At 46.2% G+C, this 26,042-nt stretch overlaps 1 protein-coding gene across 7 annotated transcripts in view; it reads left to right on the top strand.

Moving 5' to 3' along the window:
- LOC139549193 (dedicator of cytokinesis protein 10-like) overlaps positions 1–26,042 on the top strand; it is a 177,577-nt gene that overhangs the window by 99,209 nt on the left and 52,326 nt on the right. For all 7 annotated transcript variants that reach the window (XM_071359390.1, XM_071359389.1, XM_071359393.1 and 4 more), the window contains exons 5-32: positions 3,132–3,204; positions 3,787–3,915; positions 5,055–5,189; positions 5,754–5,952; positions 9,675–9,760; positions 9,895–9,978; positions 11,285–11,443; positions 11,537–11,770; positions 12,078–12,200; positions 14,657–14,739; positions 15,007–15,129; positions 15,428–15,507; positions 15,932–16,119; positions 16,686–16,751; positions 16,860–16,952; positions 17,483–17,606; positions 18,115–18,236; positions 18,527–18,610; positions 18,937–19,029; positions 19,845–19,963; positions 20,155–20,224; positions 21,559–21,672; positions 22,274–22,345; positions 23,528–23,674; positions 24,418–24,501; positions 25,001–25,097; positions 25,232–25,264; positions 25,700–25,878. In XM_071359390.1, coding sequence (XP_071215491.1) covers positions 3,132–3,204; positions 3,787–3,915; positions 5,055–5,189; positions 5,754–5,952; positions 9,675–9,760; positions 9,895–9,978; positions 11,285–11,443; positions 11,537–11,770; positions 12,078–12,200; positions 14,657–14,739; positions 15,007–15,129; positions 15,428–15,507; positions 15,932–16,119; positions 16,686–16,751; positions 16,860–16,952; positions 17,483–17,606; positions 18,115–18,236; positions 18,527–18,610; positions 18,937–19,029; positions 19,845–19,963; positions 20,155–20,224; positions 21,559–21,672; positions 22,274–22,345; positions 23,528–23,674; positions 24,418–24,501; positions 25,001–25,097; positions 25,232–25,264; positions 25,700–25,878 — 3,193 coding nt within the window. The remainder of the gene's footprint in view (positions 1–3,131; positions 3,205–3,786; positions 3,916–5,054; positions 5,190–5,753; positions 5,953–9,674; positions 9,761–9,894; positions 9,979–11,284; positions 11,444–11,536; positions 11,771–12,077; positions 12,201–14,656; positions 14,740–15,006; positions 15,130–15,427; positions 15,508–15,931; positions 16,120–16,685; positions 16,752–16,859; positions 16,953–17,482; positions 17,607–18,114; positions 18,237–18,526; positions 18,611–18,936; positions 19,030–19,844; positions 19,964–20,154; positions 20,225–21,558; positions 21,673–22,273; positions 22,346–23,527; positions 23,675–24,417; positions 24,502–25,000; positions 25,098–25,231; positions 25,265–25,699; positions 25,879–26,042) is intronic.

Raw genomic sequence — 26,042 nt, 5'->3', positions numbered from 1 at the left:
AAACAGTAGATATTATATTCCTTCTCTATTAGCCAGGTAAATACTGATCGTCTTATTATCTGCTAAGCCATCACAGTTGTAACTGGCTATACTTATTTCACCACTTACCATAATGAGACACAACTTTCAATTCTATTTATAAAAATATATGTTTGTAAACGTCACACGGTGTTTCTTGGTCGTCTTAAACAAATCTACTTTGAAACACATGGTGTTACAGACACCTGTACCATGTCAGATATAGAGTTCAAATGTATTCACTTTTGAGTTTGCATCCCAATATTGCACTTCATATACATCACAGAAGACTGAAATATAACAAAACTGTTCCACATAGAAACAACGGATTTTCATCTGGTAAAAAAAAAAATACATTTATTAATTATGAAAAATATTAATAACACTCCACCCGTGCGGCCATAGAGGAAGATTTGGTCATTTGACTGCAGGAAATGGCTACAGTCACAGTTAACCCTGTGTCGTCCGCTGAGCAGTATCCCCTACCACACATCAAAGACCCTTTTGCGGGTTTAGCCGGGGGTAAAAAATTCTGCAAAATCTGCCAAGTCTACTTTCAAATGGATGAAAAGTCAAAGGAGCTGACTGTTGTGAAACACAAGTGGCTCTTTAGCTACTGCCGTCTACTGTTTGGAACCACAAGTGTGCCAGCGCTCTTCCAGAGGGCCATGGACCAGATCTTGAGTGGATTGCGATGAGTACAATACTACCTGGATGACGTCCTCGTTACTGGAAAGGACGAAGAGGACCATCTCCACATTTTGGATGCGACCTTACAGAGATTGAAGGACTATGGACTGTGAGTTCACAAGGACAAAGGTGCATACTTCCAATCATTGGTTGAATACCTTGGACACGTCATCGACGCTACGGGCCTCCACAAGGCTCCGTTCAAGGTCAATGCTATCCTGGGCACCCCAGCTCCTCAGAACGTGAGGAAAACTACTTTCTCTGCTGGAGTTACTAAATTACTGTGGATGCTTTATCCCGAGCTTAGCTACGAAGCTGAAGCCGCTGCACCAGTTGCTTTGTTAGGATAAAACATGGAAATGGACAGAACAATGTGAGGAAGCATTCATGAAAACTAAGGGAACACTCCTGAAATCTGAGGCACACACTTTGGCCCGTCATTGCCGTTCCAACTAGGTTGTGATGCTAGTCCATATGGTGTGGCAGCAGTCGTGGCCCATATCATGCCTTCAGGTGAAGGGAAGCTGATCGCTTTCGCGTCAAGGACATTGAAAGTAACTACGCACCAATAGAGCGAGAAGCCCGAGGCATAGATTCTGGTGCAACCAGTCAGGATGGTCAGTCAGGACCTTTTGAGGATCTGAGGACCCATGCCAAATCTTTTCAGTCTCCTGAGGGGGAATAGGTTTTGTCGTGCCCGCTTCACTACTGTCATGGTGTGCTTGGACCATGTTAGTTTGTTGGTGATGTGGACACCAAGGAACTTGAAGCTCTCAACATGCTCCACTGCAGCCCCGTTGATGAGAATGGGGGTGTGCTCGGTCCTCTTTTTCCTGTAGTCCACAATCATCTCCTTTGTCTTGATCACGTTGAGGGAGAGGTTGTTGTCCTGGCACCACACAGCCAGGTCTCTGACCTCCTCCCTATAGGCTGTCTCGTTGTTGTCGGTGATCAGGCCTACCACTGTTGTGTCATCGGCAAATTTAATGATGGTATTGGAGTCGTGCCTGGCCATGCAGTCATGAGTGAACAGGGAGTACAGGAGGGGGCTGAACATGCACCCCTGAGGGGCCCCTGTGTTGACGATCAGCGTGGCGGATGTGTTGTTACCTACCCTTACCACCTGGGGGCGGCCCGTCAGGAAGTCCAGGATCCAGTTGCAGAGGGAGGTGTTTAGTCCCAGGGTCCTTAGCTTATTGTTGAGCTTTGAGGGCACTATGGTGTTGAACGCTGAGCTGTAATCAATGAATAGTATTTTCACATAGGTGTTCCTTTTGTCCAGGTGGGAAAGGGCAGTGTGGAGTGCAATAGAGACTGCATCATCTGTGGATCTGTTGTGGCGGTATGCAAATTGGAGTGGGTTCAGACTGCAGAAGGACTGTTCATAATGGGGACAATTCCTGTAAGAGGGGAGGAGATGTTGTATATGAAGGTTGTACCTTCCGTACTGCCGTACTTACATTTACATTTAAGTCATTTAGCAGACGCTCTTATCCAGAGCGACTTACAAGTTGGTGCATTCACCTTATGATGTCCAGTGGAACAACCACTTTACAATAGTGCATCTAACTCTAAGGGGGGGGGGGTTAGAAGGATTACTTTATCCTATCCTAGGTATTCCTTAAAGAGGTGGGGTTTCAGGTGTCTCCGGAAGGTGGTGATTGATTCCGCTGACCTGGCTTACCTTAGTTGTATGCGCAAAGCATCATGGGTGTTGAATGTTGTGGATGAGCGCGTTCAGATAAATGGTTGAACTGATCAGTGGTGGAAAAAGTACTTAATTGTCATACTTTAGTAAAAGTAAAGATACTTAAATAGAAAATGACTTCATTGAAAGTGAAAGTCACTGAGTAAAATACTACTTGAGTAGAAGTATTTGGTTTTAAATGTACTTAAGTACCGTGGTGGAAAAAGTACTTGAGTTAAAGTAAATACGTCAAATTCCTTATAATCTTGCATCTGCGGACAGCCAGGGGCACACTGCAACACTCAGACATAATTTACAAACCTAGTATTTGTGTTTAGTGAGTCCGCCAGATCAGAGGCAGTGGGGATGTCAGCGTGTTATATTGATAGGTGCGTGAATTGAATCATATTGCTGTCCTGCCTGAGCAATCGAAATGTAGCTAGTACTTCTGGGTGTCAAGGAAAATGTACGGGAGTAAAAAGTACATATGTTCTTTAGGAATGTAGTGGAGTAAAAGTAGTCAAATGTAAAGTAAAGTAGAGACACCCCAAAAAATGACATAAGTATTTTTACCTACTTACTTTATACCACTGGAGCTGTTCCCCGTCTCCCGTTTCATCATTATTGAATTGTTATAAAGATGTGGTTATGAAGCAAGACATAACAGAAAGTGTTAATCACATACATTGCCAAAGCAAACATAAAGAAACATATAAAATCTCTCTCTCCCTCACAGGAAGCTGTACAAGGCGGAGAAGTTGCCCTCCCACTCCTTTGAGATTGACCATGAGGACGCGGACAAGGATGAGGTCAGGCCTGTTTCATGGATTCTATTCCCTTTAAAAGTGCACTACTTTTGACCAGGACCCATATGGCTCTGGACAATAGTAGTGTACTATGTAGGGAATAGGGTGCCGTTTGGGACGTAGCCTGAGTATGATGAATAGTCAGAGGCCATTGATTAGCCCTACTGTTAAACTGTCATAATGCACTTCTGCTCACATATTTCTACTCTGTTGTTTTTGGTCGAGGGCCATTGAATACAAGCTTAATTCAATTGAGTTCAACTGAGAAAGAATCAATGACTCTCCAAAAACAGTATCCTCTAAGGCTCATCCAGGTCACGGCTCTGTTACTGCAGGTGTATGTTCATGACAAATCAGGCATCATAGAATGAAACAGAACAAAGTAGCACATTGTATCTCAATGGCAGACATATTTAGACCTTGGTTATTGAGACGTGGTTAGTTCCAAATGGCACTCTATTTCCTTTGTAGTGCACTACTTTTGAGTTATATTCCCTAAATGTAGTGCATTTTAGAGGGAATAGGTTGCCATTTGGGACGTACGCATCGAGCCTGATTTAAAGATGTCCGTTTTGGTTTTTGCAGGACACAACGTCTTTGTCCTCTTCTAAAGGAGGGGGAGGCGGAGGAGGAGGAGGGATTGGTGTGTTCCGATCGGGGTGGCTCTATAAAGGGAACTTCAATAGCACTGTCAACAACAGCATCACTGTTCGGGTGAGGAAGTGTGCCACAGACTCCCCCATAATCCCCTACTCTTTCTCTCTCTCTCTCCAATTCCAAGGGCTTTATTGGCATGAGAAACATATGTTTACATTGCCAAAGCAAGTGAAATAGATAATGAACAAATGTGAAATAAACAATAAAAGATTAACAGTAAACATTACACTAACAAATGTTTCAGAGGAATAGAGACATTTCAAATGTCATATTATGGCTATGTACAGTGTTATAACGGTGTGCAAAATGTTAAAGTGCAAAAGGCAAAATGAATAAACATAAATATGTATTTACAGTGGTGTTTGTTCTTCACTGGTTGCCCTTTTCTTGTGGCAACAGGTCACACATCTTGCTGCTGTGATGGCACACTGTGGTATTTCACCCAGTAGATATGGGAGTTTATTAAAATTGGATTTGTTTTCAAATTCTTTGGGTCTGTCTCTCGCGCTCTCTCTTTAATGCCTGTTTTCCTCTCTCTACCTCACTCACTCTATTTCTGATGTCTGTATTCCTATCTTTTTTACGTTTCTTCCCCTCTCTCCACAATATTTTTTTACCTTGCGTCGTAGTGCTGTTTTCTACTACATTCCTTACTTCTCTCTCTCACACACACACACACACACATTTCTTGACTCTCTGTCTTCTCTCTATCATCTCACTCTTTTCCTGGTCTCCCTCCCAGCCTTTCCCTCCCATCCTGTCTTCTAACAATGCAGACTCTTAGTCAGACCGGCCCTGTAGGGTCCTGGCTCTCTTTAAGTTATGGCCTGTCTCTTCTACGGAGACCTTGTGTTAATGTAGAGCACCACTGGCCCAGGCCGCTACCAATTTGCTGTCACACAGGTCACATAGTCAGGGCTGCGTCCCAAATTACATCCTTTTCCCTATGTAAAGCACTACTTTTGCACTACTTTTCCCCCTATATAGTGCACTAGTACTTACCTTTATACAGAGCCCTACCTATAGGGCCCTGGTCAAAAGAAGTGCAATTTATAGGGAATAGGGTGCCATCACGTAGTGTAGTGACACGTTCAGTGATGAACGGAGGGTGTTAATGTCCGGGTTAGGGTGACTACGTCTTCATTGCCTGTAATTGATTTTGATGGGGTTGTATTTTTATCTTGACGTCCCTGTAGTCGTTCAAGAGGAGGTACTTCCAGCTGACGCAGCTGACTGATAACTCCTACATCATGAACTTTTACAAAGATGAGAAGATCTCCAAAGAGCCCAAGGGCTGCATCTTCCTGGACTCGTGTACCGGTGTGGTTCAGGTGAGTAGAGGATGATGGAGTACCAATGTACTGTGAAATGTGTTTTACACTCAAGCATGCATACAGACATCAGTGCGCATGCACAAATACACACACACACACACACCACACACATACACACACCACACATATAGATACACACACTTGCTGATGTACAGCTGTAAAACGCCACTGGCACACATCAAAACCAGTTGCCGATAGACTATCCGATTGAGGAGCTCGGAGTGTTGAAACTTTCCCTGGCTAAGACTCTTGAGAGGAAATACACTGAACAAAAATATAAACACAACATAAAAAGAGTTGGTCCCATGTTTCATGAGCTGAAATTTAAAAAAATCCCAGCACAAAAAGCTTATTTCTCTCAAATGTCGTGCACAAATTTGTTTACATCCCTGTTAGTGAGCATTTCTCCTTTGCCAAGATCCGATATGGTACGATACGATAGGAGATTTCACAGACGCAAACAGTTCACTAGTGCACTACTCAAATGCACAGAATTCACAAATTTACTGACTAGTCTCAGAGTTCTGTGCACACTAACACTAACGAAAACACCCCCTCTAGAACAACCGTCTGAGGAAGCACGCCTTTGAGCTGAAGATGAACGAGGTGACGTACTTCGTGCTGGCGGCGGAGAGCGAGCAGGACATGGAGGAGTGGATCAGTACCTTGACCCGGATCCTCCAGATCAGCCCCCACGACGGGCCCGCCCCGCTGACGCAGCTGGACCGCAAGAGTGTAGACCTTACCGACACACGGCAGGGTGAGCACTCTGGACCTTTTGTACAGATTCAGGATCAGCTTCCCCTCCCCCAATCCTAACCGTAACCATTAGTGGGGAAAATGCTAAACTCACCCAAGATCAGCGTCTAGAGGCAACTTCACCCTACTCCGGACCTGGTTCCTGTTCATTAGAGCACAGTGTCTTGTTGGACCAGCCCAGATCGTACCTCACTGCATTTTGAATCATTTTTTAATTTTGTGTGCCTACTGAACACGAACCTGATGATCATAAGAGACACACACATCCGAATGTGGCCCGAAAACAACATCTTAATGAAGATGTTCTCCCAAAAGGGATTTTTAATGTAGTATCACTGAGTTTCCTTAAAAATAACTTATGGGAGCAGCAAATGCTGAGTCTTAAGTTTTAACTTAGATCTTAGATCTTTGACACCTAAGCCTCATAGCCCCCGAGCGGGAGAGGAAAGAGTAGGAGAGCTTAGAATAGAGATTCAAATGTGCCCACCAGAACCCTAGCCTGGTTCCAGATCTGTTTGTGCTGTCTAGCCAACATCTTATGTATTCGGGATGACAACAACCAATAGGAGTTGGCAAGACAGCACAAACAGACCTGGGACCAGGCTACCAGAACCCTAGGGTTGATTACAGAACCATAACAATGAAATAACATCATACTTAACAAAGTGGCAGAGCACATTTGCTGTAATCGTAGTCTGGTATTCATAATGGTTGTAGGATATTCTACCATGGCTAATGGGAGACTTAATGTGCGATGACTTGATCCTCATTGTCAGTGTTCCAGCAGGAAATTAGACCGTGCAGGAAATTAGACCGGACACAAGGCAAAACACTCCACCTTGGTTTTTAGATATCAAACGTAGTAAAAAAGCCTCCGTGTGGAATATAACCAAACAAATTGCACACACCACCCTGGACCGTGGAGAATTGCGGTTGTAAAAATGACTACGAACGCTGTGAGAGCCATAGTCATCATGGTTCTGTGTTGCTGTACTAACATGGTGCTAAATCAAGTGCGTGTACGAACTGACCTGACCCTTATTAGCCATTAACTGCCATATAATATCACCTGAGGCTACGCATTCGTGGTTATACAGGGAGTACAGAAGGGGACTGAGTACACAGCCTTGTTGGTCCCCTGTGTTGAGGATCAGTGTGGACGAGGTAGGGGTTTGAACCAAAATAATTTTCTAATCGTTTCGTTCTGAATAGAATCGCACTTTTTTTCATTCCGTTCCACTGTTCCAACCAGAAAAATAAAGTTCTGAAACGGTTTCAACCCCAAAAAAGTAACAGTTTATATCGTTCCTTTCTGTTCCTTTTATTGTGAAATCTACCGTTTTTTACATTTAGCTCATGAAATTACTTCGCCAATCAGTACGGATAGAGCAGGCAAGCTAGTTGTTTACATGTGTGACGGACAGACAAGTGTAGCCTATGGCGCAAGATGTAACTGAAATTTTACGGGTGGGGAGAGAGAGAGAAAGACGGTTGAGGAGCAGGCTTGAAGCCCTAGGCATCTTGTTATGACATGCATTATCTGAATTAGGTCCACAGATATATACCTAGGAGGAGTGGCTAGCTAACAAGCTTGAGCTAGCTAACAAGCTTGAGCTAGCTAACAAGCTTGAGCTAGCTAACAAGCTTGAGCTAGCTAACAAGCTTGAGCTATCAAGCTAACAAGCTTGTGTGTGTAGAGCGGCACCAGAATTAAAATCCCATCTTACCTTTTTGTAGTTAATACGTCCAACGATAAACATGATAACTGTACGGCCCAGTACATCACCGGGGCCAAGCTTCCTGCCATCCAGAACCTCTATACCAGGAATTCTCAGATGAAGGCCCTAGTCATAGACTATTCTCTCTGCTACCGCACAGCAAGCGGTACCGGAGCGACAAGTCTAGGTCCAAGAGGCTTCTAAACAGCTTCTACCCCCAAGCCATAAGACTCCTGAACATTTAATCAAATGGCTACTCAGACTATTTACATTGACCCCCACCCCCTCTTCTACGCTGCTGCTACTCTCTGTTATTATCTATGCGTAGTCAATTTAATAACTCTACCTACATGTACATATTACCTCAATTACCTCGACACCGGTGCCCCCGCACATTGACTCTGTACCGGTACCCCCTGTATATAGCTCCGCTATTGTTATTTTACTGCTGCTCTTTAATTATTTGTTATTCTTATCGCTTACTTTTTTTTTGGTATTTTCTTAAAACTGCATTGTTGGTTCAGGGCTTGTAAGTAAGCATTTAACTGTAATGTCTACACCTGTTGTATTCGGCGCATGCGACAAATAAAATTTGATTTGATTTTGATAACTAGGCCAATAGTATCCTTAACTAGCATTGAAAAAGTTAATCTATTCTTCTCTAGCTAATAAAAACCTCTCTCTATCTTCTCACGCTTCTAACATCAGTACTCTTGTCCAGATGGGTGAGGGCAGTGCAATGGCGATTCGCGTCGTCCGTGGATCTTTTTGAGGCGGTAGGCGAATTGGAGAAGGTGATGTAGTCTTTTTCTAGCCTCTCGAAGCACTTTATGATGACGGAAGTGAGTGCTATGGGTCGGTAATCATTCAGTTCAGTTACTTTCCCTTTCTTGGGCACAGGGATGATAGTTGACATCTTGAATCAGGTGGGGATAACGGCCTGAGCTAGAGAGAGATTGAAAATGTCCGAAAACACAACAGCTAGCTGGTCTGCACATTCTCTGAGGGCGCGGCTAGGGATGCCGTCTGGCCGCCAGCCTTGTGAGGGTTAACATGTTTGAATGACCTCCTTGGAGACCGTAAGCACGTAGCTCTCGTTGTCCTCGGGAGCTCTCCTCGGCAGCTCAGAGTTGTTTTGCACGAAGCATGAGATAAAGGTAGCTCATCCAGTAGGGCGCCGTTGGTGTCCGTGACGTGACTGGCTTTCTTTTTGTCATCCGTGATCATTAGAAACCCCTGCCACATATGCCTAGTATCCGACCCGCTGAATTGTTCTTCCACTTTGTCCCTATACTTGTCTTTCGCCATCCCGATCGATCTTCGTAGGTCGTATTTGTTCTGGTTAACCATGCAATGAGAGGAGAGGAGCAGCATCAGCAGACCCCAGAGCACTAATACACATTCTGGCCTCTGCACTAGTTCTGCTCTCTCTCTCTCTCTCTCTCTCTCTCTTTCTCTCTCTCTATATTCCCCCCCTCTTTCACTCCCTCCCTCTCTCCCACCCTCTCGCTTTCTCTTTCTTTCTTTCTTTCTCTCTTTCTCTATTCCCCTCCTCCCTCTCTCCCACCCGCTCTGTCTCCCTCCCTTTCTCCCCCACCCCTCTCTCACGTTCTCTGTGAAAGAATACAGCTGTCTATTTCCATCCCTCTCTTTGTGTGGGGCCTCTTTTACAGTACCACATAAAAGGTTGACCTACACTGGCTGAATGGAGGGATGGCAGTGAAAGGATAAACACATACAGTAAGCTCCATTAGAGGCCAGGAAAAGGCCGGTGTGAGAGAGAGAGAGAAAGCGCTCCCCTACTCCCCCTCTCCTCCCCACCTCTACCCCACTCAGAACACACTCAGGTATGGCTGCTTCCATGACAACCAGCCTTGCAGTCTCCCTCTCATACTATAGCCGTCACTGAAGACCAGAGGAAATAAGCCAATACTAAAAACAGGACTGGTAGACATGAATTGCACCGGAGATATTGACTGTAACTGTCTGTCTCTTTCCCCACCAGACGTGTGTGATCTGTCTATAAGCGACGTGTGTTTACCTGAGAATGAAGAGACGACAGAGAGTGGCATCAACCCTGAGCTGGCTAAGGTGGGTGTGTGGAGATGTAGTTTGCTCTACAATTACCCATAAAAAATGATCAGTGCTTTTACTTGTATTGTGCTCATTTAATGCATATTCTGTATTTTATTTGTGGGGATATCTTCTCTCTTTCTCTCTCTCAGTATATCTCTGAAACTGAGGAGTTGGTCCGATCGGCCAGAAGAGAAGAGAGGCTCAACCTGTTCTCCCTGGACCCTGACACCCCGGTAGGTACTCTTTAGGGGTTAATACACTGACTCCCCTGTAAGTCCCCTGTAGGGGTTAACACACCCTGATACCCATGTAGGTCCCCTGTAGGGGTTAACACAGCCTGATACCCATCTAGGTCCCCTGTAGGGGTTAACACACCCTGATACCCATGTAGGTCCCCTGTAGGGGTTAACACACCCTGATACCCCTGTAAGTCCCCTGTAGGGGTTAACATACCCTGACACCCATGTAGGTCCCCTGTAGGGGTTAACACACCCTGATACCCATGTAGGTCCCTGTAGGGGTTAACACACCCTGACACACACCCTAATACCCATGTAGGTCCCCTGTAGGGGTTAACACCCTGATACCCATGCAGGTCCCTTGTAGGGGTTAACACACCCTGATACCCATGTAGGTCCCCTGTAGGGGTTAACACACCCTGATACCCCTGTAAGTCCCCTGTAGGGGTTAACACACCCTGATACCCATGTAGGTCCCCTGTAGGGGTTAACACACCCTGATACCCCTGTAAGTCCCCTGTAGGGGTTAACACACCCTGATACCCATGTAGGTCCCCTGTAGGGGTTAACACACCCTGATACCCATGTAGGTCCCCTGTAGGGGTTAACACACCCTGATACCCATGTAGGTCCCCTGTAGGGGTTAACACACCCTGATACCCCTGTAGGTCCCCTGTAGGGGTTAACACACCCTGATACCCATGTAGGTCCCCTGTAGGGGTTAACACACCCTGACACACACCCTAATACCCATGTAGGTCCCCTGTAGGGGTTAACACCCTGATACCCATGCAGGTCCATTGTAGGGGTTAACACACCCTGACACACACCCTAATACCCATGTAGGTCCCCTGTAGGGGTTAACACACCCTGACACACACCCTAATACCCATGTAGGTCCCCTGTAGGGGTTAACACACCCTGACACACACCCTAATACCCATGTAGGTCCCCTGTAGGGGTTAACACACCCTGACACACACCCTAATACCCATGTAGGTCCCCTGTAGGGGTTAACACACCCTGATACCCATGTAGGTCCCCTGTAGGGGTTAACACACCCTAATACCCATGTAGGTCCCCTGTAGGGGTTAACACACCTTGTGCAGAACAGTTCTACTGCACAGTTCACCTGTTAATTAAGTACTGTTAGGTAAGGGATGGGCATCTCTGTCCCAGGAGGGCCTCTGTGTCTTTAGGCTTCTGGTCCAGACCAGTGCTTACACATCACATTCAACTTCAGCCCACCGATAGATAGTCCAATTGTGTGCCCCTCTGATGTTGTCTGGTTGTGTGTCAGGTGTTGAGGAGTCCACGGGGCGAGCACCCTAGGGGTGAAGGCCACCCAGTCCGTCCCTTCGAGGAGAAGCTGGGGAGGAGGCTGATGATCACCTGTCGATCCCTCAACCTGACGCTGCAGGGCTGCATCAATGAGACCGAGACTGGTCCGGTCACCAACGTAAGACCCCCTTAAAGCAACAAGTACAAACACACTCGCACAGTGCTAAATTAGGCTTTACGGTGCTCATCACGTGTAACGTATTCCCATCAGATTGAGCCCTTCTTTGTGACTTTGGCCCTGCTGGATGTGCGTGAAGGGAGGAAGGTGTCGGCCGACTTCCATGTTGACCTGAACCACGAGACGGTGCGTCAGATGCTGGGTGGGGCTGGGTCGGGAGGGCCCGGGGCGGGGCAGGAGAATGGACTGAGCTCCCCTGCAGAGAAGAGACCTGGAGACTGTCACCTCAGCCTGGACCTGGACGACTGGCTCCACTTCCCCAAACAGGTAGGCTACAGCAACGCTCCGGAGGAAGTTTCCCCAAGGGGCAGATCTAGGATCAGTTCCCCTCCCCCGATCTTAACCATGACCATTAGTGGGGAACATGCAAAACTGACTCAAGATCAGTCGTAGAAGTTGAATCAGCCAAGTGTACCCATGCATCCGTTTTACTCATTCTATTTCTATTGGGTACAGAAACACACAGAGGGGTGGGGCAGAACTGGGAATGTCATAGGGAGAAGTGTCAAAAGAGAGATGGCATACTTACTCCTTTCCTGTGTGTGTGTGTGTGTGCGCGTGTGTGTGTGTGCAGGCCATCTTCTCAGTGACGAATCCCCACACGGACATTGTTCTCTTGGTGAGGGTGGAGAAGGTGCTGATGGGAAATATTGCCGCGGGAACAGAGCCGTACATCAAAAACACAGACTCCAGCAAGGTGACGCAACTCTACAACACCGTTAAATTCACTCTAACTACCACCCCTCACCTTATAGCATGAAACTGTATGGTTTCCCTTTATAGCCTATTACCTATGGATAGGGTTGCAAAATTCTGGCAACTTTCCCAAAATGTCCAGGTTTTCCAGAAATGCATGTGAACTCAGCAAAAAAAGAAACGTCCCTTTTTCAGGACCCTGTCTTTCAAAGATAATTCGTAAAAATCCAATCTCTTCACAGATCTTCATTGTAAAGGATTTAAACACTGTTTCCCATGCTTGTTCAATGAACCATAAACAATTAATGAACATGCACCTGTGGAACGGTCGTTAAGACACTATCAGCTTACAGATGGTAGGCAATTAAGGTCACAGTTATGAAAACTTAGGACACTAAAGAGACCTTTCTACTGACTCTGAAAAACACCAAAAGAAAGATGCCCAGGGTACCTGCTCATCTGCGTGAACGTGCCTTAGGCATGCTGCAAGGAGGCACGAGGACTGCAGATGTGGCCAGGGTAATAAATGGCAATGTCCGTACTGGGAGACGCCGAAGACAGCGCTACACGGAGAAAGGACAGACAGCCGATCGTCCTTGTAGTGACAGGTCACGGTGTAATAACACCTGCACAGGATCAGTACATCCAAACATCACACCTGCGGGACAGGTACAGGATGGCAACAACAACTGCCCGAGTTATACCAGGAATGCACAATCCCTCCATCAGTGCTCAGACTGTCCGCAATAGGCTAAGAGAGGCTGGACTGAGGGCTTGTAGGCCTGTTGTAAGGCAGAACCTCACCAGACATCACCGGCAACAATGTCGCCTATGGGCAGAAACCCACCGTCGCTGGACCAGACAGGACTTGCAAAAAGTGCTCTACACGGTTTTGACTCACCAGGGGTGATGGTCGGATTTGCGTTAATCATTGAAAGAATGAGCGTTACACCGAGGCCTGTACTCTGGAGCGGGATCGATTTGGAGGTGGAGGGTCCGTCATGGTCTGGGGCGGTGTGTCACAGCATCATCGGACTGAGCTTGTTGTCATTGTCAGGCAAATTCAACGCTGTGCATTACAGGGAAGACATCCTCTTCCCTCATGTGGTGCCCTTCCTGCAGGCTCATCCTGACATGACCCTCCAGTATGACAATGCCACCAGCCATACTGCTCGTTGTGTGTGGGATTTCCTGCAAGACAGGAATGTCAGTGTTCTGCCATGGCCAGCAAAGAGCCCGGATTTCAATCCCATTGAACACGTCTGGGACCTGTTGGATTGGAGGGTGAGGGCTAGGGCTGTTCCCACCAGAAATGTCCGGGAACTTGCAGGTGCCTTGGTGGAAGAGTGGGGTAACATCTCACAGCAAGAACTGGCAAATCTGGTGCAGTCCATGGGGAGGAGATGCACTGCAGTACTTAATGCAGCTGGTGGCCACACCAGATACTGACTGTTACTTTTGATTTTGACCCTCTCCTTTGTTCAGGGACACATTATTTAATTTCTGTTAGTCACATATCTGTGGAACTTGTTCAGTTTATGTCTCAGTTGTTGAATCTTGGTATGTTCATACAAATATTTACACGTTAAGTTTGCTGAAAATTTACGCAGTTGACAGTGAGATGACGTTTCTTTTTTTGCTGAGTTTATTTATTTAATTGAAGTTTTGTAGGATGAAATATCTTGAGATGCACCATCTAATTTTCAATTTATTTATATATATATATATATATATATATATATTTATATATATATAAATAAATGCATTTTTGGGGGGGCACTTGAGATATATATATATATATAATAATAATAATTAAAAACAAAAACTTACATTAACAGCGATTTTTTTTTAAACTACTTATAGACTTAAAACTAATAAAAACTACAAATCCAATTTGTGAATCCTCCAACCAGGAAGACTTATGTCTCTGAAAATCTATGTAAGTGGACGGGAGTCAATGTGTAGAACAATGTACAGTAAAACACAGCTTGTTTTTCCCAAGCCCTTAGTAGTAAAACAGCGGTATGCACATCCTTTACAGGGTCTTTCCAGTGAGATTTCATGTCAAGCTCTATTTAAATGCCCCTTAATCACACAGGGAAGTAATTTCTCCTCATACTGTAGATATTTTTTGTCCAAGATGCCCCCACAGAATTCAGAGTGGGATTCTGAAATCCTGGCTACTCAAGTTGAGTAGATGAGCAGACGGGGAGTGCTGCGCCTCCTGCCAGGTTCCTGACACCCCTGTTGATTTAGATTTATCTTACGTCAAGGATCATTTATTTGTGTGTTTTCTGAAACCCGCCGGCAGACTTAAAAAATATCAACTATGCGGCCCCTTTTATAAGTAATGTTTCCTTCTCTGTCTCTCTCTCTCTGCCCCCCCCCTCTCTCTCCCTCTCTCTCTGCCCCCCTTTCTCTCTCTCCCTCTCTCTTTCGCTTCCTGTCCCTTTGAAGACGGTTCAAAAGATGCTGAAATCCAATAAGCAGTTCTGCAGTAAACTGGGGAAGTACCACATGCCATTTGCCTGGTCCATCAGGTGAGGGACACTGAGCCACACTGTGTTTTCTGGTATCCTACTCACTCCATATCCTTTTATTGACCTTTTCTCCTTTAATGATCAAACTGCCTTTACTGCATCGCAAGGAATGTCTATAAAGGTAATTGATCACTTTTCACTGTATCTTACACTCAAATCTATTGTCCTGTCTGTCTTGTCTGTGCGTCTGTCCGTCTGTCTGCCTCGTCTGTTCTGCCTGCCTGCCTGCCCGTCTGTCTATCTGTCTTGCCTTGCTGTCTGTCTCAGGTCTGTGTTTAAGGACAACCAGGGGACGGTGGACCGGGAGTCTCGCTTCTCGCCCCTCTTCAAACAGGAGAGCAACAAGATCTCCACCGAAGATCTCATCAAGCTGGTGTCTGAGTACAGGAGGTAGGCCACCGAAAGGATATCAAGGCTGCATCCCAAATGGCACCCAATTCCCTATTTAGTGCACAACTTTTGACCAGGTCCCATAGGGCTCGAGTTGAAAGTAGAAATAGGTTGCCATTTGGGATACAGACCAAATCATGTCAGTTCGACCCCATGGTCCAGATCCCTTTTTTAGGTCAGAGTCATAGAGTTTGTCATGGCCATCTAACCCGACCTGGAAGACTCCTGGCCCTAGTCATAGTGAATGTATGGTGCTCACTGCTCACCCAATTCCTTGGCTCTCTCTGTGTCTTTGCAGGGCTGAGAAGACCAGTAAACTGCAGACCATTCCAGGGAACCTGGACATCACTGTGGACTATGTCCCTATGGAGCATCCAAGTAAGTCGGAACACTCTTTTCTCTTTCTTTCCACACCCCTCATGTCTCTCCTTCTCTCTCTTTATTTTCTCCCTCCCCCTCTCTCTCTCTCTCTCTCTCTCTCTCTCTCTCTCTCTCTCTCTCTCTCTCTCTCTCTCTCTCTCTCTCTCTCTCTACCTCTTCCTCTTTTTCTACCCCTCTCTCTCCCTCTCTCTCTCTCTGTACCTCTCCCCCCTCTATCTCTCTTTCTACCCCTCTCTCTCTCTCCATCTCTATCTCTCTCCAATTCAATTTAAGGGCTTTATTGGCATGGGAAACATATGTTTACATTGCCAAAGCAAGTGAAATAGATAATACACACAAATAAAATAAACAATACAAAATTAACAGTAGACATTACACATTACACATAAATTCCCCAAATACTAAAGACGTCTGCCTGCAGACTGTGTGACGTCATCCTACGTGCCGGTCAAGCCCTTCGAGGACTGCAGCCAGCACCAGGCCACCGTGGAGGTGGAGGAGTTTGTCCAGGACTCCACCAAGTTCACCCAGCCACACCGCGTCTACAAGAACCACGTCTACGTCTACCCCCGACACCTCAAATACGACAGCCAGAAGAGCTTCGCCAAGGTACCGTACACACCCAAACCCACACATCGCTTGTAATGTACACTAGATATACTGAGAAATAGCATGGCAAGGAAGCAAAATTTGAAGCAAACTTAATTTTGAGGAAAACCGACCTCATGTTGGAAAGAAAAAGCCATATGTTGTCACCCAGAGTCACATTTGTTTACCCTCCCAGCTATAGCACACAATATTTGACATAAAGCAGGTTTACTAAATGTTTTTTTTTGCCATGGAATAATGTAGTGTTGTGATACTGGTATTGTGAAAACTCTTCTAGATACTAAGGAAAGGACATGTAGTAGATACACAAGTCACACTGTACATTTCATATGTATATACTCTATTCTACTGTATTTTAGGCAACGTCACTCGTTGTGAATCGTTAGATACTACTGCACTGTTGGTGCTAGGAACACAAGCATTTCACTACACCCGCAATATTATCTGCAAAATATGTGTATGTGACCAATACAATTTGATTAGATTTGACTTACATGGGACCTCTTTGCAGACACGCGTGAAACACTGTAGGCCCACAAATGTCACAATGTTATTTTCGTTCACAGGCTCGTAACCTTGCAGTCTATGTGGAGTTTCGGAGTTCAGATGAGGAAGTTGCCAAACCTTTGAAGGTGTAGTATCTCCTCTGTCATTGATAGCATTTAGAGTATCATGGTGGATTGTTGGAAAAACTTCACTTTTCTCTTATTTTTTTTATTTTTTTTAACTTGCTGCCTCAGTGCATATACGGCAAGCCTGGGGGTCCAGTTTACACCACAGCAGCCTGTTCCATAGTCCTTCACCACTCCCAGAACCCAGACTTCTATGATGAGGTGAGTGCGGAAGGAGACGGTTGAAGAGGTATGTGGCTAGAGATGGATGGAGAGGGGGAGAGGCACGGGAAGAGATTGATTGGACGGGGTGCGCGCAGGGCTCTTATTGCCTGGTAGCCCGTTTTGTTTGTGCTTAGGTCAACTCCTCTGATGCTCATTATCATGAATGAGAGGGGTTGAAGCACAATCAGACATGTGCGTACCAGGCTAGAGCCCTCACCGTGTAGTGGCTGGTATAGGATAAAGTTGCACCCAGACTCTGATCTTGGGTCAGTTTTGCATTTCCCCCACTAATAGTTAGGGTTAGGATTGGGGGAAGGGGAAGCTGATCCTAGATCTGTACCCAAGGGAACCTTCACCCTGGAATTTTGTGGCTCAGTTGATTGTTCACCACTGTGACACCAGTTGTCAATTCATCTTCTTTTTTTACGTATTGAGGCGTTTGTTTTAACGCACGATAAATTGTGATTTGATTTCATTTCTGTGCCTGTTTGTGAAATGGTCCCTTTGTTTCATCCTCTGCGTGCCAGGTGAAGATTGAGTTGCCCACCCAGCTCCACGAGAAGCACCATCTACTCTTCTCCTTCTACCATGTGACCTGTGACATCAACGCCAAGACCAACTCCAAGAAGAAGGAGGCCCTGGAGACCCCAGGTAGGGAGGAAGGAGAAATACTGTGGTCCTGGGCGGCTCACTTGGTAGAGAGTGGCGTTTGCGACACGCCAGGGTCGTGGGTTTGATTCCCGCTGGGGCCAGCAGTCTGAAAATATATGCTTGTATAAAAGCATCTGGTAGGTGGCATGTATTAATACTGCCTTTGAGGCAAGTCTGTCAATGCAGTGGATGGTGGCTAGTCGGCGTAGGCTTATCACTGTGCAGCAACATCGCCTCGCGGTAGGGGATACTGTTTTGAATGTGTTAGCGAATCCAGGAGTGTGGTGGTGCATGCTACATCTACAGGCCATTACTACTGTGCTCTTGCTTTTGCTTGCTCTTTGGCGTCTGGGCCAGGGTGTAAAAGGACTTTGTGGCAACTGCGGATATAACAAGGGCTTTATTAATACATCTGATTGATTGATTTACACATTACATACAGTATAGTGTTTTCCCATGTGTTCTTTCGCCTGTGTGTGTGTGTGTGTGTGTGCGCGTGTGACTGCAGTGGGCTACTCGTGGCTGCCTCTACTCAGAGAGGGTCGCCTGGCCTCACAGGAGTTCAACATCCCTGTGTCCTGTAGCCTGCCCCCTGGATACCTGCTCGTCAAAGAACCCGGATCTACTAAGGTAGAGGAGGGGGGGGGGTGAGATTAATGGAAGGGAGCGAGGGGGGGAGGGAGGGAGATAAGATAGAAAATAGGGGGGAAAGTAGAAAGAGCATATTTGCATGGAAGGAGATACAAAACAGAAGGCATTTTTGCTTTGTTAATGCAAATGTAAGTTTTGTCATGTCATAAAATTGAATTGATAGTGCGAGAGAGAGAGAGGTATGAAGAGAGCACACCCAAGGGAACAACAGTAAAGTGTGAAGCAAGCACCCTGGTGCTCAGTGACCCTTCCTCCCTCTCTCCCCCCAGAACGGCTCGGATCTGAAGTGGGTGGACGGAGGTAAGCCCATATTCAAGGTCTCCACCAACGTCCTCTCCACAGTCTACACTCAGGTAAGAGTCTGGCTTCACCCTGCCACTCCTTGGAAGCGCCACAAGTCAACTTTGTTCTTGAAATAAAAAAGTGTACTTAACCAAACATTAACGGGTCTCAACTCCAGCAAGGCAATCCTTGTTATCCCATCGTGATTTTAGGAGTGTGCCCCAAAGGGAACCCTATCCCCTATTTAGAGCACTACTTTTGACCATAGGGCTCTGGTCAAAACTAGTGCACTTTGTAGGGTTCCGTTTGGGATGCAGATTCAGTTAGTCCTCATCTCCACTCAGTGATGCTGGTTCTGGTTCTGGTTGTGACCGTGTCTTCTCTCTTTGATCGCCAGGAGCCCCACCTGAATCGCTTCTTCCAGCAGTGCCAAAAACGAGAGACGGACCTCTCCCAATCACCTACCTCAAACTTCCTCAACTGCCTGAAGGTCTGGAGAAATTAATGAAGGAAGGGAGGGAGGATAGAGGGATGACTTCACATCTCTGCATTCTGCATTCTGCTCCCATACTATACACCCCATCACTGACTGTCTTTCTCTCTCGCTCCCTCCCTCTCTCTATCTCTCTCTCTGTCTATGGCTATCTCTCTATCTCTGTCTGGCTATCTCTCTCTCTGTCTATGGCTATCTCTCTATCTCTCTGTCTATGGCTATCTCTCTATCTGTCTATGGCTATCTCTCTATCTGTCTATGGCTATCTCTCTATCTCTCTCTCTGTCTATGGCTTTCTCTCTGTCTATGGCTATCTCTCTATCTCTCTCTCTGTCTATGGCTATCTCTCTATCTCTCTGTCTATGGCTATCTCTCTATCTGTCTATGGCTATCTCTCTATCTGTCTATGGCTATCTCTCTATCGCTCTCTGTCTATGGCTATCTCTCTCTCTGTCTATGGCTATCTCTCTATCGCTCTCTCTGTCTATGGCTATCTCTCTATCGCTCTCTCTGTCTATGGCTATCTCTCTATCGCTCTCTCTGTCTATGGCTATCTCTCTATCGCTCTCTCTCTCTGTCTATGGCTATCTCTCTCTCTGTCTATGGCTATCTCTCTATCTGTCTATGACTATCTCTCGCTCTGTCTATGGCTATCTCGCTATCTCTCTCTCTGTCTATGGCTATCTCTCTATCGCTCTCTCTGTCTATGACTATCTCTCTATCGCTCTCTCTGTCTATGGCTATCTCTCTATCGCTCTCTCTGTCTATGGCTGTCTCTGTTTCTCTTTCTCTTTCTTCTCTCTCTCCCACAGGGCTTACTGAGCATTGAGAAGATTCCGGTGATAATTCGTTTCCTGCCGGTGCTCTTCAACCAGCTGTTCAAGGTCCTCACCCAGAACGACAACGACGAAGTCACCACCACCACCACCAGGTAGGATGGGGCACTGCAGGCCACAGACCACTCTCACTGCTACAGGATCCTGCAGGGATACATGTTGCCAGATCATGAATATTGCCAGATTAGCTATTAATGTTGCCAGGTTATGAATGTTGCCAGGTTGTGAATGTTGCCAGGTAATGATGACGACTGAGTGACCACCTTGTTGGCATGTGTTTCACCAGGGTGCTGGTCCACATTGTTGCTAAGTGCCATGAAGAAAACCTAGACCACTACCTGCACTCCTACATAAAGGTATGGTGCTCATTTCATTGGGATGTTAGCCCTGTCTTGCAGGATGAGCGAGGCTCAGATTCTGCAGTTGTTTAGCCGGGTAGTGTCATAGGGTGGAGGAGAGGGGTTGGGATGAGAGGAGAGGAGAGAAGGGGAGAGGAGAGGAGAAGAGAGGGGATGGCATGAGAGGAGAGCAGAGGGGAGGGGAAGAGAGTAGCACACAGACAGCTTCATTTGTGAAGGCAGAGAAGGAGGCGTTGTGTGTGTGCACGTTTACACGTGAGAGTGTGTGTGCGTGTGTACGTACGTGGTGTGTGTGTGGGCAGAGGTGGGGGCTTTGGGGTGTGGTGAGTGCAGGAGCGTGGCTGAGGGGCTAGGGTAATGTGCCCAGAACACTGTGGACACAGAGAGAAGAGAGAGTCTGCCACACACACACACACACACACACGGCTCTCAGCTCACACACAGATAAGCATGGCTGTGGGGAAGAGAGAAGGGGCGTGTCTGGTGGAAGGCAAACAAGGACACCGAGCCTTTTCAATAAAAAGAAGCAAGGCATGCTTGTTAAGAAGAGAGAGAGACCGACAGACGGAGAGAGAGAGAGAGGAAGAGACAGAAAGTGAGAAAGGGAAATGGAGAATAGAACCAGCTTACCACCAGCTTTTTCATGTCTGGTAGAAAGAAAACGAGAATCCTGCAATTGATCTTTAAGAGGGGCAGAGGGACAGAAAGAGAAATGGAGGGAGGGTGGAAGGAGAGGAGGAGGAGGGGAAAGAATGGGAGGGCCACTGTAATGGAACTGCCGTTACTATGGCAACTGATTGGCATGCTGCTCGGGGGTGGGGGCTAGCAGCAAGCAATTTTCGGCCAGTGCTTTCTCGCTGTGTGGGTGTGTGCCTGGGTGCACAGAAGTGTGTGTGCATGTGTGCGTGCGTCGATGCAAATGTGTGTGTGTGCATGTGTGTGTGGTTACCATAGTTCATTACCAAACTCAATTGGGTGACGTCAGTGGTAATGAGGTGTGTGTCACACACATACAGTGTGGGTGGAACATTTCTCACAAAAAGAGAAAAAGAGATTGATTGCCAAAATAAGCTAATTTTGTCCGACTCAACTTTTTCTTATTCCTCATAACTCTGATTACATCAACCTTACTCGGTGTTGTTATGTTAATATGTAGGTTTAATTAAATGCAGAGCCAAGCATGTTGCATGTTTGGTTCCCTTGATGCTAGTAATGCGTGTACAGTAGAGAGAGAGAAAAGGTGTGTCTGTCTCTGTGTCTGTCTCTGTCGGACTCTCTGTGTCTCTGGCCGTCTGTCTCACTGACCTTGTTCTCTCCTCTGCGGTGGTCAGTTTGTGTTCAAGGGGGAGTCGCACGGCTTCCGGACGGTCCACGAGGAGCTGGCCAAGGGCATGACCTCTGACCTGAAGAGCAACGAGCAGCCGGCCGTCAGGAACATCCTCAGGGTGAGTCTAGATGGCCGCCACGCCCAGCCCCGAATGACACCCTAATGACACCCAGTCCCAAATGACACCCTATTCCCATGAAGGAAACCACAGGGCTCTGGTCAAAAAAAGTGCACTGTAAAGGGAATAGGGTGTCATTTGGGTGGATAGTCCCATGATCTACAGATGCTCACACGATCAACAAACTGTCAACTGCAACTCTGTTGACATGCAACTGCTTGCTAGGGTTACGGTTAGGTTTAGGGTTAGAGTAAGGGTTAGGCCTAGGGTTAAGGTTAGGTTTAGGGTTAGGGTTAGAGTAAGGGTTAAGGGTTAGGCCTAGTGTTAGTGTTAGTGAATAGTTAATTAAAATGTTGAAATGTTGACAGTTAGTTGGACATCTACTGAACATCTACAAACCTATTTGGGACTATCCAAATAAAGTCATACCTAGAAATGTCATGCATAGACATGATAGGATGCCTTATCTTACATAGCAAAGCAGTCTGTATGCTCTACATTATATATTTCATTGTGCCGTTGAATGTGACCCTGAGTGCTTAACTGAACGTGACCCGCATAATCTGACCCCTGTTTGACCTTTTACCCCTGTCTGCTGCAGTTTTCCTGGTTCTTCTTCGAACTCATTGTCAAGTCCATGGCCCAGCATCTAATGGATTCAGACAATGTCAAGGTATAGAAACATAACATATGAAGGTATAATATATACATATACACTCACCGGCCAGTTTATTAGGTACACCCATCTAGTAGCAGGTCGGACCCCCATTTGCCTTCTGAACAGCCTGAATTCTTCGGGGCATTCTATAAGGTTTCGGAAACGTTCCACGGGGATGTTGGTCCATGCTGACGCGATGGCATCACACAGTTGCTGCAGATTGGACAGAAGTACATTCGTGCTGAAAACAGCCCGTTCCATCTCATCCCAAAGATGCTCTATTGGGTTGAGGTCTGGGCACTGACCAGGACACTAAAGTAAACTGAACTCGCTGTCATATTCCAAGTGATGTCCACTCCTCAATTGTCCAGTGTTGGTGATCGCGTGCCCACTGGAGCCGCTTCTTCTTGTTTTTAGCTGATAGGAGTGGAACCCAGTTTGGTCGTCTGCTGCAATAGCCCATCCGTGACAAGGATCGACAAGTTGTGCATTGCGAGATGCTGTTCTGCACACCACCTGTTGTAACTTCTCTGTTATTTGTCTGTTTGTGGCCCGAGTGTTAGCTTGCACGATTCTTGCCATTCTCCTTTTGACCTCTCTCCTCAACGAGCTGTTTTCGCCCAGAGAACTGCCGCTAACTGGATGTTTTTTGTTTGTCGCCCCATTCTCGGTAAACCCTAGACACGGTCGTGCGTGAAAAGCCCAGGAGGACGGCCGTTTCTGAGATACTAGATCCGGCGCGCCCGGCACCAACGATCATGCCACGCTTAAAGTCTCTTAGGTCACTTGTTTTGCCCATTCTAACGTTGATGGCTGCTTTATATAGCAAACCACGGCCGCATGACTCACTGTCTGTAGGAGCCATCCATTTTCATGAACGGGGGGGTGTACTTAATAAACTGGCCAGTGTGTGTATATGCCACTTACCAGACACTTTTATCCAAAGCGACTTACAGTACGATACAAAAAAAGAGTTAGTACTCAAGTGTCATAAATTCAGATTCTCTCCTACCGTCCGAACCATATATTGGGCCTGCATCTGTCCTATGTCCCACTGTACCATTTAGTGCTGTTACTGCATACATTTTGTAGTATGTACATACGATCCCTGCTGGAATTGAACCTACGACCTTAGTGTTGCTAATGCAACGTATACATTAGGCCTATATGTTAAGTTCCATGTTATGTGTGCCTCAGCTCCCTCGACCACAGAGGTTCCCTTCAACCTACCTGAGTCGTCTGGAGAGCCTGGTCATGACCGTGTCCGACCACATCTTCTGGAAAAACAAGGAGCTGGCAGAGGAGACCTGCAGTGCAAACCTGGCCGTGGCAGCCTTTGTCAAGGTGAGCATCACACACTCACACACACACACATTACATGCTTAGGGAGCTGTCCTTATCACTTGTCGAGATCGAGCTCCAATGCTGCCAATGGTAATACATTTGTGTTCCCTGACTAATGAAGCGGAGATGAACGCAATTAAGCTAACTGTAAATTGAAAATGTCTTCCGCTGCTAACTATTGTTCGATATTGATTTCCTTAAAGAGATTCTCTGGTACTTTTGTGTACTTTTTAGACAGTATTTCTGAAAGTAGCACTCGTGAGCCACAAGTGGTCCCCGAAAATTGCATACTACGTCACATATGTGCAGATATGTGCACCACTTCATTGCTCTCTCTCTGTCTGCTCTGGGTGCATGATGTGCCTCTTGCTAGATGTCACTCAAATGCGAGGGGCTGAAGCTCATTGGCTAGAACTTGAATTGCTAGGGAGGTAAAACAGTAATTCTGCTTATAGATTATGCATGTATGAACTACACGTTGACACATCTAGCCGAAAGCCGGAGGTTTAAAAGATACTTAGAAGTCTCCAAAGTTCCGGAGCATGTTTTTAACTGTGTTGTGAAATTATGAAATGGTCTCTCTCTTTCATGTTCTTCATTAACTAATGCTGACCCCGACTCTCCATCTCTCCCTTTCTCCATCCATCACTCCCTCTTTCCCTACCTCCCTACTCTCCTCCCTATCTCCCTCCCCCTCTCCCCTCCCTCCATCCATCCCTCCCTCTTTTCCTCCCTACCTCCAGCGTTGCTTCACCCTCATGGACCGAGGGTTCACCTTCAAGCTGATCAGCAACTATGTCAACATGATCACAGCCACTGACAACAAGGTTACACACACACTCACATACACGTACAAACACACACACATACACACGTTCTTCTCATTCTGTCTCTCATTCACAGAATTGTGTGCATAAAGCATTTGCTTATCCGTCGGTGTAATAGCCAATGTCACTCACTGTAGAATAGAAAGCATTAGAAAACAATGAAATAGATACTAGACTAGAAAACAATTAAATAGATACTAGAATAGAAAACAATGAAATAGATAGTAGACTAGAAAACAATGAAATAGATACTAGAATAGAAAACAATGAAATAGATACTAGACTAGAAAACAATGAAATAGACACTAGAATAGAAAACAGTGAAATAGATACTAGAATAGAAAACAATGAAATAGATACTAGAATAGAAAACAATGAAATAGATACTAGAATAGAAAACAATGAAATAGATACTAGAATAGAAAACAATGTACTTCAGAGATGTTGTGGTGTTTTTATTCGGTCAATCAGGTTGTGACCCCGACGTTTCTCTCAACAGGTGCTGTGTGAGTTCAAGTTTGAGTTCCTGCGAGAGGTGTGCAACCACGAGCACTACATCCCTCTCAGTCTGCCCCTCCCCTCCGCTCGCATCACAGGTCAGAAGTCATCTAGGGTTCACAGGGACCCAATCGAAGTGCGTCTTAGGTATTAACACCGTTGCATTCATCTTCATTCATTGCACCACTTAACACTTTTCTTTTCTGTTCTTTCTCTTTCCTGTCCATTTCAGACAACGCATCACAAGAAACGCAAAGTGCTCAGGGTAACTATCGGTTCCTTTTTATGATATTTTGTGATATTCACAAACCATCATTTAGTTTAGTGTAGTGGTACTAGGTACGAGGACCAGCTCTGGTCCCTGAGATGTTGCCAACCGGTCCCTAAAATGATTAGCTGACATCAATGTAGTCAATTCTAAAGTGTTAGTTTTCATGTAAGGGTTCCTCCAAGAAGGAAGAACCACAGCTGTCTGGTCTCTGCTATAAAGCAAGTTGAGAAACACTGGTAAATGAGACTTGGATGATTTTAGTGCACTGAGCTCTCTCTCTCTTTCTCTCGCTCTGCCCCCCACAACCCCCTCTCCATATCTCTCTCTCGAACTCTATCTCTCTTCCTCCCCCTCTCTCTCTCTGCCTCTTTCTCTCCCCCTTTCTTCCCCCCCAAACCCCTCTCTCTCCCTCCTTACTCTCCACCCTAGTGGATGTGCCAGAGTACAGCCTGACGGGCGAGTTCTGCCGGAAGCACTTCCTGACGGGCTTGTTGCTACGGGAGCTGGGCCTGGCGTTACAGGATGAGCAGGACCTGCGCCACCTGGCCCTCGCCAGCCTCAAGAACCTGATGGCCAAGCACTCGCTGGACGCCCGCTACGCCATGAAGGTACGCCACGCATGCCAGCACCATGTAGCGTGCACCAGATGATAATATAACATGTGTCCCTAATGGGACCGTATTTTCTGTTTAGTGCACTAGTTTTGACCAGAGCCCTATAGCCTAGAAGTACACTGTATATACAAGAGTATATGGACACCCCTTCAAATGAG

Source organism: Salvelinus alpinus, chromosome 22 (assembly GCF_045679555.1).
Source record: "Salvelinus alpinus chromosome 22, SLU_Salpinus.1, whole genome shotgun sequence".
NCBI lineage: Eukaryota > Metazoa > Chordata > Actinopteri > Salmoniformes > Salmonidae > Salvelinus > Salvelinus alpinus.
The sequence above is the reverse complement of the archived record's forward strand: the minus strand, read 5'-3'. Positions and strand labels throughout refer to the sequence as shown.